The following is a 14,316-nucleotide window of genomic DNA, read 5'->3' on the forward strand; positions in this document are numbered from 1 at the left end:
TGCCTTAAATGGGCATCAAACGAGCAGCCAGAGAGATGTGTGAGGGGCTTTACCCCCGTCTGGTATCACACACAGACTCTGCCCGTTGTGTAACGTTTTCAGTGCAAGCAGCTATGGACTGGCTGGCAGATCAGGGGTTAAATCATTCACTATAGGAAATAGCCGTGTTTTTTTTTCTTTTAAAGGTAGGAAAGAGGTTATTCTAAGAAAACTGACTTTTTTCCAAGAGAAATATAAATATTACCTTGTTCAATTTTATGGCCTGGGGAATTTATAGCAGGCAGGTTTTCTCCTCCCAAATGCTATAATTCTGCATTTATGTAATAGCAGTATTGTGCAAATCGTTTATCCAGTCCTATATGCAGAGTGGCGGCAGCCATTTTGTTCCCAGGACCGACGTTCAGCCTATCCCTTCACAAGAAGCTGAGGCGCTAGTTCCTAATGAAATTGGTTGGAATGCCCTCCCTTGAATGCTGGTTCGGGACACAAAATCACTGCCTCTGCTGTAAATGATGCTCTTAAAAATCTTTATTTAAAAAGAAAATGGACACTTTTTCTCATTTACTTGTTTCACTTGTTACTATGTGTTTTTTTGCGGGGTTTTTTGTCCTGGTCTATGTAATGTGACGAGGGAGAATCCCGTAACTAGAAGATGCCGTTTACAAAGTAATAGGCTTCTAAACCTAAAATGCTGATGGTTACTGTGGGGAATCCGCTGGTCACGTTGGCTATTATGTGTTTTAGGAAACCGAGAAACACTTTTGCCTGTGCACCCCGCACCTCCTGTATATAAGTACATCGATACCTCCGGTCGTTGCTTCCACTGATATAAAACGCCAGGAGCTCAAAACAAAGAACCTTCAGTGGTGCCTTATCTGCAACTAGGGGAAGAACTCCGTTTCCATTATAAATATATAGCAGCAATCCGTCTCACTGGGATATCCGTACTTTTATAGCATCAGTTGTTATAAATGTTTCCCAGAGTTGGGTTCGGTCAGTCCGTGGATTCCTTTACATAATATTTGAGCTGTTATATAACGTAACATTTACCAATTCTTGTTTTATTTTTAATGACCCATAAATTATAGGTATTGGTTAATGGCATTCAGTTTTGTTTTCCTAAACACCATTAAGCAAGGTCTACAGCCCCCTCTCCCTCAGCCTAATAATGGACTATATGTTTCCTGGTTCTTGACACTGGTAACATTCAGGTGATATACAGTACACTGCTGACTTGTTAACATGAGTCTTCTCTGCTGGTCTGCTCAGTCTCAAGACAGCAGCAGTGGAGATGTTCTCTACATCCAATATTAATGGCTGCACCCCTGTGTGACTTCCAGCTATTCACCAATTCTCAAAACGTAATCAGATCTTTGTGACCAGATAATTTCGAAAAAATGAATTAGTCCAGTAATGTAACACGGGATTGGAGATTTAATCTAATGTCCACAGTCTGAACCAGTCAACTCTAAGTAATAGTGCAGAAGGGTCCTAACGTCTGGGGGCTTTGCGACTCAGACGTATTCAGCCTTCTTGGGGGGGCTTCTGCAAAAGCTGATTTAGAATTTCCCTGCTGCCACCACCGTTTGTGTGAAGAGCCCTGACGGGAGCTGCTGACTGGCCAGATGTCATAGTGGCCCAAACGCAACATTTCGGCTGCAATTAAAGTCAAAAAGACGAATGAGTGTGCTGTGAACTTTTGGGGTTTCAGATGTAGGACTCGCCCATTCTGCTAGTTGTGGGGATGGCAAAATTACAGGTAAACGCTCAGTACGTTCAGATGTCTCCTTTTTGAATCCCTTTCACCAGTGTGTTTTTGGTTTTGCATTTTTGGCCTGCGTGATACCAGTTGTAGCTAATCTGTCTTTTTAGGTTAGACGGTCAGACCGTCCAAAATGTGGCTGTCTTGGGTCTACTTAATTGTGTTCCTGTTTTTATATCTCAATGTCCTGTGTGATACTATTCTAAGAAGATACTTTTATTTTCTCCGTCTAATCCCGTTCTCTCCCCGTCTCTCTGTTTCCACACAGAAATGGCAGCGGAGGTTCTTCATCCTGTACGAGCACGGTCTTCTCCGCTACGCCCTGGACGAAATGGTAAGATGTCCTTCTCTGCCTGCCAATGGTTGTACCCCCAAGTGTGTCTTATCCCCTGGTGGGAGCCAGACGCGTGTCTAATAATGTCCTATTAGCACAAGGTGCAGGATCCAATGGAATGTTTGATTTGTTCTCAATCAGGTTCTATATTATTCCTGGTATGTAGTGAACGCGTTTACTGTGTAACCTCAGTAGTAGGTGAAGTATCAGGTTTGTGTGGGAAACTGTAAACGTATTTATTTTAAGGCAGTTGTACTACTTGTTACGTGCTTACTGTGGTATTTCCTTTAAGGCTATTCAGGTTGGGCTGTGTGTGTTGAGTTTAAGCATATTCTTGGGTGTCATCTCGGTTAATTTTGTGTTTTGTTTTGTTTTTCTTGTCCCTGGGGCCACAGAGTGGAACAAAACTATGACCATCTTCTCCTATATCTAGCTCCCTATAACCTGTGATTTCGTAATTAAACCTAATTCTGTAAAAATGGTGGAGGGCCGCTCGCAGTCACCAGACAATAACGTCTGGAAGAAACCTGTGCGTCTGAAGGAGTACACTTATTTCAGTCATCAGAAAGCTACGAGGTTTTATTCTGAATAAGTGACATTCCAATATAATTTCCCTTTAAAAAAGGGAGGGTGCATTGTGAAAGCTACTTGAAGTTAAATTCCAGGCCTTGCTTTGAAGTGCGCTGACTATGTAAAGTGGAGGCAGACATTTTGTGGGTTAAATGGATATTTGAGAGTACAGTTAGTTCACAATGAACCGGTGACTTTAGTAAGGTAAAAAAGATCCCTCAGTGGTGTCTGACTTGTCATAAATATTGGTTAGTCTCACAAAATGGCTGTCTCCACAGAACAACTGTCCGTGCTCAACTGTACAGCCAATGTAAATAGTATTTCTGTCAGGGTAATGGGATGTTTACATATATATTAATGTTTTCATATATACTATTGCTACTTTCTGCTCACTGGGATAGGGTACAATGATGTCTGTCATTTTTGTTACTTTTCAGACCCGATTTGAGGTAACTTTTCAATTGCAATACTGTTTTATATAGTGGTGATAACTTATTCTGTCACTCCTTTACTGCCGTTTGTAAATATAAGCACTGGTTCTGCAGACCAAGCCTGGACAGCCTGTGGCTCGCTATTGGCTGGCAAAGCATGCTGGGACTTGTAGTTTCACTGCTCCTGGAAAGCCACAGGTTGTCCTGGCCTGCTATAGACTATGCTTGTTTTAATTAGTACTTCTAATTATATAAGAAATAAATAAATTATGATCTTTTCTAGTGAAATGGATCCTGCTTGTATTATGCCTCAGTGATATAACTGGTCCTGGCTAATTATCGTTTCACCTCACAAAATTGCTAGAACATATTTATTTTATTTTTCTCCCTCCTTGAGATCCTTTCTCTGTGCCGAGATAGAAATGGCTAAAAAAAAATATTTTACTTGTAACGTTTACCAAGTGACGTGCGGTTCGTTTTCAGCTCTGCCCTAGGATAGACAAAGCCCTAGACTCTGCCGTTTCACATACAAACATGTTTATCAGACACGTAGAAAGCATGGAGTCAGAAGCTAGCATGTCCCGAAATCTTGGTTCTTATAAAATGTTACCACAAGAGTATGCTGTGGACTGGTTTAATTAATAGTTTAAGTGCTGTTAAACTACAACTTTCAGCATTCTCAGCCTCTATAGGACCTGTTGGCTCTTTGCAAGTATCCATGGTCTGTAATCTGCATTCCGATATGTAGGAATGAGTTCCAGGATGTTATTAGTGAGCTGCTTCACTGCTAGGAACGCTATAATAAAAGCCATTAGTTGTGATGGAAGGAAAGTGATTTCATTAATGTTTTACTCTCCTCTGCCAATCCACATTCCACTAAAAAGGACACGTTCTCCGATACACGGCTATACAGCTTCATATCCCCAGTGTTACTATGACTGACTGCCCACAGAGTCTCCTTGTTTTTGGGTATGCACTAAACTACCAAAAAAAAGAGACAGCTGTCTCGTGCAAATCCTCCAACGGGAGACAGGGGGTTAAGACAACACTACATGAGCTGGTGTATTGTCTCCAGCCGGAGATGATAGTGCTGAATGCGGGAGCGTGTCCCTACCTGCTGGTCATATGTACTGTGCATTCCACAGTCCCACGTTCTACCTGAGCGGCTGCATATGTCTGTAGGCGCCAGCACCCCCCCCTTCCCCCAATCATGTTGGCTGCACAAGAATTCATTAAAATGGGAGCAAGTGTAAATTTTTTGGCCCGTCTCCTTTACCTGTCAGCTAGACACAGAACGCAGTTTAATATCTGTGTCTTACTGTCATTTACAGCTGGTGTTTAGGACACCTACATACAGAAACTGAACCCACAACACAGTAGCTTATCCTGTGGTTTTAGAAACATAGAGATGGAATTTCTGTGTGTGTTCTAAAAGAAACAAAACAACCCAGAAAACTGCCAGACAATACTCGCTCCCCTCTGTCAGAGTTGCCTAAATGATTAATGGTTTCTGCTGTGGAAGCACAATGCTGGCCCATAATACCCTCGCTGTTTCCCAGCAATAAGGTGCAAGTTCAGGTAACCGGCTGAGATCCCAAGCGGCCTCACGTCTCTTTATGTTCATGGTAATGTAACGTTGAGCGGAAGGGGAACAGTCTTTGTTTTTGTTGGAGATCGTTCTGGTTACTTGTAAGAAGACGCATGAAATCGTCCTAGTTTCTTTATTACTTTCATTCAATCTGTTGTTAATGATTTAGAGTTTGCCAAGCGTTAAGCAACTTTAATGACAGTCACATGAGATGTAGTGAGCAACGAGGCTTTGGAACGCCCCTCTTCTCAGGCATGCTTGTTGACGGCACAATCCCCCACCACCATCCCTTGCTTTAATGTGACAACTGAGCGATGTGTTCAGTTTATTTACCACTGCGGCACGATTTAGACAGGGAGGACAACCTGGGAAATATGGCATGTTGCAAAGGAAAAAGTCTTTCTGTTGTGGGTTGCAGCTTTACTAAGAAGTGTCCACTCAAAATTCTCATGGTCTATCCCCCATTTTTAGCAATAGTATGATATGTAAACATTGTAATTCCCTTTCCCCGCTGCCTTAGTCATATGGTCATTGGAAAGCACCTGTTAGACCTTGTACTTTAAACGCTCATTTGAAAGGATAGAGTGTGCTCCAAAAGCCTTTCGGCCGCCTAATGTACCTTGTAGCAAGCATTAAGGCTTGACGTTGACACACATTGAATGTTGGTCAGACGCTGTACAGGTTTCTTCACTTACATTATTTTTTGGGGGGGGGGCTAAGCACATTGAAGCGGACTTTAAATTCGTGCAGTGAGCGTCTGATGTCAGGAACCGCCGTGCGTTCCTCATGGTTGATAGAAACTGAATTTGAAGAGCGACAGTAACTCTTCAGCCCTAATGGTTACAACTAACAAGTAACAATAGTGCTGGTTGACTGTTACATTCTGTTGTAATATACACACACGCCCGATTCTCTGGGGTATTCAATTGTTAGCGTTAACGGAAAAAAACGAGCGCTCAAAAAATCTTAGCGTTAATACGATAATTACTCGCGGAATTTCAGCTCGCCGCTCCCTGAGCGGCGAGCTGAAATTCCGCGAGTAAACTACCGTATTAACGCTTTTCTCGCGCAATATTACCGTATAAACGGTAATATTTTTTGAGCACTCGTTTTTTTCCGTTAACGCTAACACAGTTGAATACCCTATTATACAATTAAACTATACTGCTAGAACGGCTATAAAGTCCCATTATCAATTTATATTTGTGTCTGGTAATTTCCTCCCTCAATAGTTGTAGTCTGCCCAGAAAAAAAAGTGTTCTGACATCTTTATAAGAATTTGGATCTGGCGCAATGTATTTGCTGTAATGTAAATCATTCTTCTGTATGGTGGCGAAAACCCTGTAGGGAAGGAGTTGGGAGAAATTTTAACGTATTAAGAGATGAGACATTCAGCACTGAAAATGAAAAGTTTGTCAACCATAAAAATGACTCTAAGGCTTAGTTGGTGACACGGGAGTTTACATTTAGTTTGGTTTTGATATCAGACCTGTTTTCCACCCTTATGTTGCATTAGTATATTTTTCTGGGAGCAGTTTTATGTGGCACGTTGCAGCGATAAATTATAAATGGAGTTTGTTGGAGCAAGGAAATTGGAAACATAAGGGGTTAAGCAGGAATCCACGGTTTGTACCTTGGTGTTGTGTTGTCCTGTAGTGATCAGGATTCCTGCAGGCAGTGTGACCAAGTGCTCCGTGCAAGATCTGCTTTACATAGAAGCACCTTAAAGTCCACTTCTCATAGGCGTTGTATAATGGCTGCAGTGATTAACTTATAGCGCACTATTAAGGCTCGGTTTACATGATTCTCTTCAATTAAAAAAATAAATAAATCCTCCTGCACAGACATAATTAGCTTCTTCTGTACTAAGATCTCCTTGAGTAAACAGCAAGTGGCGAGTTTATCTACTGCTTTAGGAGGACCCCTTGCTTTGTTACCTCTAAAGTGAGCTAAGGGTAGCAAGCTGGATCCCATTAATGTACAGCTACTTTATGGTATAGATGGTTTGGAGCACTTAGCATGCAGCGGGAAGTGAGCAACCTGCCAATTTAACCATAAAGTAATTTTTGCTCCCTTATTTTTACATTTTTTTTTTTAATATTTGTAAGAAATATAGGTTTTCGAATACAACCCGAAAAGTAAGTGTGTGTGTGAATACGTTTTTTTAAAAAATAACTCTTGAAATCCTGCATCCGATTTTGTCCACCATGCACCCCTATTTTGCTTGTAATTTGTAACTTTATGAAAGGAGAACCATGATGGCATGAAAGCTTGTTAGTCACGGGGCAGATTAAAAAAAAAAAAAATGTCCTTCAAATCAGCTGTTTTGAATCGTGACAGCATGCCATTGTTTTGATTTGCGGATCATTGTATTGTATATCTGATGGTTGGAGGACACCAAAAACAGATTCTGGCATCTTACTGTGTGCCCACAACTTTTTGATTTACAGGTCCCTCGTTGCTGATATGTCACTGAAAGTCCACCCCATTTTTTTCAGTAAGGCACTGGGGCTTATTTAATTTACATGTTTACGTTTTTGAATAATAAGATTTTATGTGATGCAGCGGCCACTCCTGATGACTCGTGTCATGATGCCTTCCGCTGGCAGACGTAAAAGGTCAGTTTCCCAGACTGTAAGCTCCTGGGTTTAGATGTATTATAAGAGTATTTCTGGAGATAAGTATTGGCACACTAGGATTAGGAACGGTCCTGCTGTTCCTTGGTGCCTTTTAAGGATACAGGCAGTGGTCCAGCACCAGCCAGCGATCCCGGTTTATTGCAGTAATGTTTGAGCATCAGAACATTGAACTCCAGTAATTAGGACCAGCTGGACGTCTCTGCACCCTACAAACCATCCTCCTCTCCCACTGACTGCAGGCCTGCTCATCGTGGGAGCTTCTGTTAGAGACTAGTGTGCTTCATACGTCTTCCGCTGCTTCCCATGGACTGTGTGTCTGTCTGCAGGACGTGTAGGGGGAGCCCCTCAATGGTTACATTATTAGATATACTAGAACTCCTCTCCTGAGATTTATCTGGTCACAGAACAATCACTTTGTTAGAATATCTCCCAACATGTCTTTCCGATTAAAAGGGGCCTCACAGGAGTAAGATAAAATAACATAGACTTCAGGAGTGGAACTGCAGGCGACACCAGCGTTGGCAAGAGATTGACTTGAGCTTTGTCACAAATAACTACATTTATTTCTTGATCATTCTCTCCCATTTGTTATACATTGGGACCGATTCAATTGGCCGCGAGGTGCTGGCGGGACATCTCCTCGCTCTCCGGTTGCGCACCAAGCACATTAATACAGTGCACAAATCTTAGCTCATGAATATGAGCGGAGCCTTCTGTAAAAAGGCAGACGTGCTTCGTCTTCGGAGTGGAACGGAGACGCATCGAGTCCCCTCGTGCCAAATTCAAACCACCCCTTTGTAGGTCTTTCAGTCTCGTGTTAAGCTTATTGAACTAAATTCTAGCCTTGACATTTTATATATGAAACATGAAGATAAAATACACAGAGCTTCCGTGGACAGTCAGGGACGCTTAGAACAAAGTACAGTGAGATTTGAGGGACGTCTCCTCCTTTCGTTACCCACGTCTTCAGGACATTGATAAAAGACTTGGCGTAGAGTGCCAGCTATATTTACTGTAACTGGTTTATCAGTTCAGACTGCGGTCTGTACAGACCATTTGTTACCCTTGAGAATTGCTCACACAAACGCTATCTTTGTAATGCTGCTAGATAGAGAAGCTCTACCCTACTAAGCAATGGCTGAAGAGATCAGACCCTGTGCTGGAGGGATTGTTACGTATAAACCTATTCATTACTTATACTTTAATCTACGTGCTCTCTTCTGTCACGATTTCGATTTGTTTGTACTGTTTCTGTGGGGATGTCTCGTTGTCACGACAGGACTTTAGTCCAGACTGCCGGGAATTCTGGGACTTGCTCAGAAGTGGTAGCCACACCCTTGATGGGATAACCCTGTTCCCCATTGTGATATGCCCACATTCACATCACAAAACGTATATGTTTATGGTGTATACTGCATGTGTGTGTTTTGTGAGTTTTTTTTTTTTTTTAAAAGCCCTTTTTGTCTGTCTCTATACACATTGACCTACGTTTTTATAAAACAAGTGCAGACAGTGGTTCTTAAACTGATGTTTCTGAATGAATTCATAGTTGTGTGTGTTTTATTTATTTAGTAGTTTTGAGATCCTGCCCTACATGAAGTAGTTTTGCGATTGCTCTGGAACTGTTTAACAGAATACATTACTTTCCTACTTCAAGTGAAATTACCGCCTACTCCAAGGTAGTGTTGAAACTGAGGTGTTTGAGGGTAGTTTTGCGTGTTTGTTTTGTTTTCTGTGATCTGCATAGCATTTGTGGAACACACTGCTCTGTTAACCGTTAATGCTAATTTGCACAACTGTCCTCAGTGCAGTGCACTTAACATCGGTTTTGCAAAATGTTGCTGATTGTCTGCTCTGCAGGGTGATCTGAGGAGCTAGTAAACATCCACCACTCTGGCCTGTTACTTGCAAATGGAAATATTTCTCTGACACTTGGCCCCAGGTTCAGGGAATGTTCTTATACCATGAATTAAAGGTACTTCTCAGAAATCATGGGAGATGTTGCATTTGTCAAAAGTTGTTGCATTTGTGCAAATACTTCCTCCTCGTGTCGCCAGCACACGTCTGTACGGATGGATGTACTGCCAGCAGCGCAGAGCGAGGGAGTTAAAGACTGATGTCACCGCTTCTTCACCTCCATCTGGTCCTGGTAGCAGAAACAGCTGTTCTTCGCCTGCGTCTGGAAGTGTGAGACTCTGGTGGTAGCTGCTGTGTGTAATTACAGTGGAAAATCGCTCCCCGCAAAGCCTTAAAATGCCTCTTTGAAGAGCTTCCCGGCCATTCTTGGGCAAATTGCTGCAAATCTGATTTGTAATATGTGAGAGCTCGCCTCTTATGGGCACAGCTGGAGCTCGGAGCGTTTCTCCCAGCTGTAAAGCACTGACCTGCTGGCGGATGCCCTCCTGCTTCCCTACTGATAAAGGAAAGTTTAATCTGCCCTTAAACGTATTGGTTCTGCAGCACCCAGTCCTGCAGCGCTGTGCGACATGGTGAATTTTGCCAGTTAAAACACCACAGAATTAGGAGGGGCAAATAAAATCCTGTTACCGGCCCAGTCACGCCCTATACAAGGCCACTGGTTGCCACAGGAAGACATAACCTGTCTGTAGTCACGTGGAACGCAAAGATCAGCTATGCCTATCGTGGCATCACCGTCGTGACCGAAACACTGCTGGGCCATCAACCAGACAGATGTCATTTTGCTAGGCTTATTTTCCTCTCTCGCCGTTCCACTTCTGTCTCCCCACTCTACCAAGCCCTTCACTGGCTCCCCATCCCCTACAGAATCCCTTTCAAGCTCCTTACTCTTAACTTACAAGGCCCTCGCCAACTCCACTGCTCCCTACATCCCCAACCTTATCTCTATTCACGCTCCATCCCGCCCGCTACGATCATCTAACGATCGTCGCCTCTCTTCCCCTCTGATTACCTCCTCATCATGCACGTATCCAAGACTTCTCCTGCGCCGCTCCCCTCCATTGGAACAAGCTCCCACGATTCATCAGAATTTCCCCTAATCTGTCCTCTTTCAAATGAACATTAAAAACCCACCTTTTTTCCTTCCAGTCGCATGCCTAACCTCCAACCTGCCGGCTACCTCTCTCTCTCTCTCACATCCCTTCTTCCCTTCTCCCCCTTCCTCGACTCTGTCTCCGTTTCTCCCGTCTCTCCGTCTCATCCATGTGTCTTTCTGTCTTCCCCTCCCTTTAGATTGTACGCTCCTTTGAGCAGGGCTCTCCTACCTCCTGTTTCCATTACTTTTAACTGCGCTCTCCAGCTACTCAGCTCACCTTCTCTCGGACCTTCTGCCCTCTGTCTCCTCTCGTGTCTCTCTGCTCCTCTCAGTGGCTCTTAACCTGTCATCCGCGTCCACCCTTTTGGGCTCAGGTTACCAGCCTGTACTGGTTATCCCGCACCCTCACCCTCTCTTTCTAGCTGTGCTTTGAGCTCCCAGAGTTATAGTGCTTACTGTTACTTGTACTGTGCTGTTTCCCCTTGTACTGTGCCATTGTTTGTCCTTGTACGGCGCTACGGATACTTTGTGGCGCCCTCTAAATAAAAACTAATAATAATAATTTTGTAGTCCCCATTTTTATGGCTTCTGCAGCACATGCATCGTAATTGTCTGTGCTGGCAAGAAATATAGTTCAGGTGAAGGTTGATTTTTGGCTGCAGGTGACGGTCAATGAAGTCGTGTCGGGATGTGGCGGTTGGCAATGTATACGTTTCCTCAAAAAGGTAAGGTTACAGGCAGGTGTCCACCACAGTACATGGGATTGTGGAGCAAAATGACAGCATCTGCAGAGATGCAGAAGTTTCCTCTGGCCAATAGGAGGAGTTGGGTGGAGCCGATAGAGCTCCTTGAAGTAGGTGCTCGGATGCGTCTAGTTTTTAGTGAACGTATTTTACACTTCAGTGGAGAAGTTACCTTTCTGGGCTCACTCCACCAAATGCAAAACACAGCTTCAAACAAGTGCCACATGTCCTGTGTAGTCTATACCAGGCAACATTTTAGGAGAAACCAGAATTAAAATTTAATGAAAGGGTTTGTTGTAAAGTATTAGGAGAATGGACTTTGACGTGATGTTTTGCACTGGATACTTCTCCGCTTGCCCGCAGACGGAGGTGAATTGCAAAGATTGCACTCACTAGATGGCAAAGGGGTCTCAAGAATGGGGAATAAGACCATCACTGATGTATTCTGGTACGTCATACTCAGCACCAGCCTGAAGACAGACTAGTCTAGAGCCATAGGTATTGGCTTAGTGTATAGAAAGTGGCCATGACTTATTGTTTGCTATGTGTTATCTAAGTTGCATCCTGTGTGTGTTGTGCACTGGAATCCACAGCCCTGTGTGCAGATGTACCATGTACTTATAGTAGGTGGTCACTCCATGGGGAATACAGTGGTATTTAATATTGTTAGAGTGGGCGCACAGACCTGGTGTAAATAAGGAGTCAGAGAGGATCATGAACCAATCTTCAAGAAAACATAATCCGTGTGATTGACATAATGAACAGCTGAGTCAAAATACGACACTGTTTGATCCTCTTGTTAAACTTGTGGCTTTTAATTATAAGCCCCTCCTGCATTAATGAGATGCTCTCTTGCTTCTAAAGTCCGCCATAAGCATCCACAGGCTTTGTACTGCTGGTTCATGAGCAGCTGAACAATGTGACTGATCGGGGTGGCCAGCAGCATGCCAGGTAACCATCAGTTTCTTTATGTTTAAATAGGATTGGTCATCCATAGCTGCAGACTGCTATGCCTCCTGGGAAATGTAGTCCCCCACTGCTGTTGGATGGGGTTATATTATTAGACACTTTTATTGCAGGAGTGTTCTGTTCATTGCACAGGTTACAGTTTTGCTCAAACCTTAGCTTCAAAATGTAAGCGCTTACAAAACCAGTCATCTCTTGGGCAGTATTTTCTTTTTCTTTGTATGGATTTGCGCGCAGTTGTGTTTATTGCCCAGATGTTTATGGATAATCACCTCTGCTGCTGGACACGCTGTCTCTACATGCACTTTTCCCGTCATTTCTCCCCCCCCCCCAAGTGCTCATAGTTCTATATCCGGCTCAGTGCAGCGTCTCTGGTCTCGTCTGGTCTCTTCTCCTTTTATTGTCATTTTATTAGTGTCTAATGTGGGAAGTTACCCCTCCAGTAAACCCTTCGACCTTCTGCGGCCCCACCCCCCATGCCCCCCCGCAGTCTGTGGGAAGCCTGCGCCTAGGGCAGTATTCTCAAGCATTCCTAAATTTGGAGATTTTTTTTTTTTTTTTGGTTTTATTATTTTTTTTTGTTTCCCGGCTGGCAATGTGCCTAATTGATCCGTTGTTTCTGCTTTTTTCCCAGCTGGAAGGGGAGGTGGGGGTTCTCGGGCTCAGTGACATCCAGTTCAGGATTTGCTGCGTGACACTTATCTTGGGGGGAGAGGATGTTGCAATCGGATGATTTTGGTAGATCTGTAAATGAAAGCGGTGTGTTCAGTTTGGGATAGTGGCATAAATCCTATTGCTGATGCCTACTCTATGGGCACTTGTAATATCCTATACAGGAGATGTCAGACTGCGTTATATATATACTATAAAGGTTCTGACTCCCAAGGCTACGTTACTAGCTGTGCCTGCCAAGGTCATAATGTAACACATTTGCAGATTCTTCAGCTCTTATCACAATTCTCGGCTATCAAAACAAAATGGTTTTCTCAAACGTAACCCTCCATCCCCCCTTTATAAAATGTTTGGGTTTTTTTGTCTATGCGTTTGGCGGAAATGGCTTAATTAGCAGGGCAGCTTACTGTAAACCCCCAGTCATGAGTAAGGACATGACGGTCTGCAGCATTGAATAACTCGGCAGATCTGTGACCATTGACTTGAGACCATTGCAAACAATGAAATCGTGCAATTGGTGAATTGCCTACGGTCTGTGGCTGACCATTTATTCCGCCCTCACCCTACCTTACCAGGCCAAGAAATGGTTACTGTGCTGGAACCGGGGAATGGTTTCTTCCTTGCAGCCCTGGTGCCTTGTATTTCATTCCAGCCAGGGTACAGGCTGCAAGGAATATGTGTGTTCTCTCTGGGTTTCTGCCCTGGGATGAAGTTGTAAACTCCCCTGATGCAGCTACATCAGAATCATGTCATCTGTGCGGCTCTACAGAATATTTTGGCACTATTCGTTAAAGCCACAGAAGTAACCATATCCATACAATTGATCTGACGACCATTCCATTGCCCAAATAACACTGTGTTGAGTGTGCAGCTTCTGTTGAAGTTGTAGACAGTGTGCGCCTCTACCCTCCCAATAGAAGCACTAAATCATTCACAAGTGCCTGTAAACATCTTGGTAACTGGCCAGACTGTGTAGCAGAGGTCTCCTGTTGTGGTAACTTCTCTTCAATGAGCATCAACCTCACTGAGACACAGAGCCAGAAATCTATCTGCAGGTCACTAGAGCTCCGTGATCTTGCTGTAGGATTACAAAATACACTTCTACATGGCCCAAGAAGGAGTAAATACAATATCCACTACATGCAATGTTGCGTGATTTTAGCTAGTATATCCATGTATTTTCTTGGCTTGAAGGGCCTTTTTAAAGCACTAAAAAGAATCGGGCGTAATTATCGGCATTTTGGCCCATGCAAGATCAATGGGTCTTGGCAAGCTATACGACGGAAGTCCCAGAGGGTTATGCATATATCTGAGCCCCCCCCCCCCTCTGCATCTGGCTGTGTTTATGATTTTAGTATTCATGTGTGTATCCTTCTGACAGCTACTTGGGGTAATATTTTATATATACTATAGAAAACGCGTGTCTGTAGATTACCATGTCCAAACTGTAATTTAGTTTGGATTTCTTGGAATAGAGTAGCTCACAGTGGATAAGCGGCCCAATGATCTATGGGTAGGGCCCTAGAGGGAACCTTGGTGTACAAATGCCTTGAGCTTGCTATTGAAAATTGTATTGCAAAATGCATAGTGTTTTTGTC

The 14,316-nt window shown here is 43.4% G+C and overlaps 1 protein-coding gene across 6 annotated transcripts in view; it reads left to right on the forward strand.

Annotated features, from left to right (window-relative positions):
• MPRIP (myosin phosphatase Rho interacting protein) overlaps positions 1-14,316 on the forward strand; it is an 86,522-nt gene that overhangs the window by 20,241 nt on the left and 51,965 nt on the right. For all 6 annotated transcript variants that reach the window (XM_075179183.1, XM_075179182.1, XM_075179184.1 and 3 more), the window contains exon 3: positions 2,031-2,096. In XM_075179183.1, the coding sequence (XP_075035284.1) occupies positions 2,031-2,096 (66 nt within the window). The remainder of the gene's footprint in view (positions 1-2,030; positions 2,097-14,316) is intronic.

Source organism: Mixophyes fleayi, chromosome 7 (genome assembly GCF_038048845.1).
Source record: "Mixophyes fleayi isolate aMixFle1 chromosome 7, aMixFle1.hap1, whole genome shotgun sequence".
NCBI classification, from domain to species: Eukaryota; Metazoa; Chordata; class Amphibia; order Anura; family Limnodynastidae; genus Mixophyes; species Mixophyes fleayi.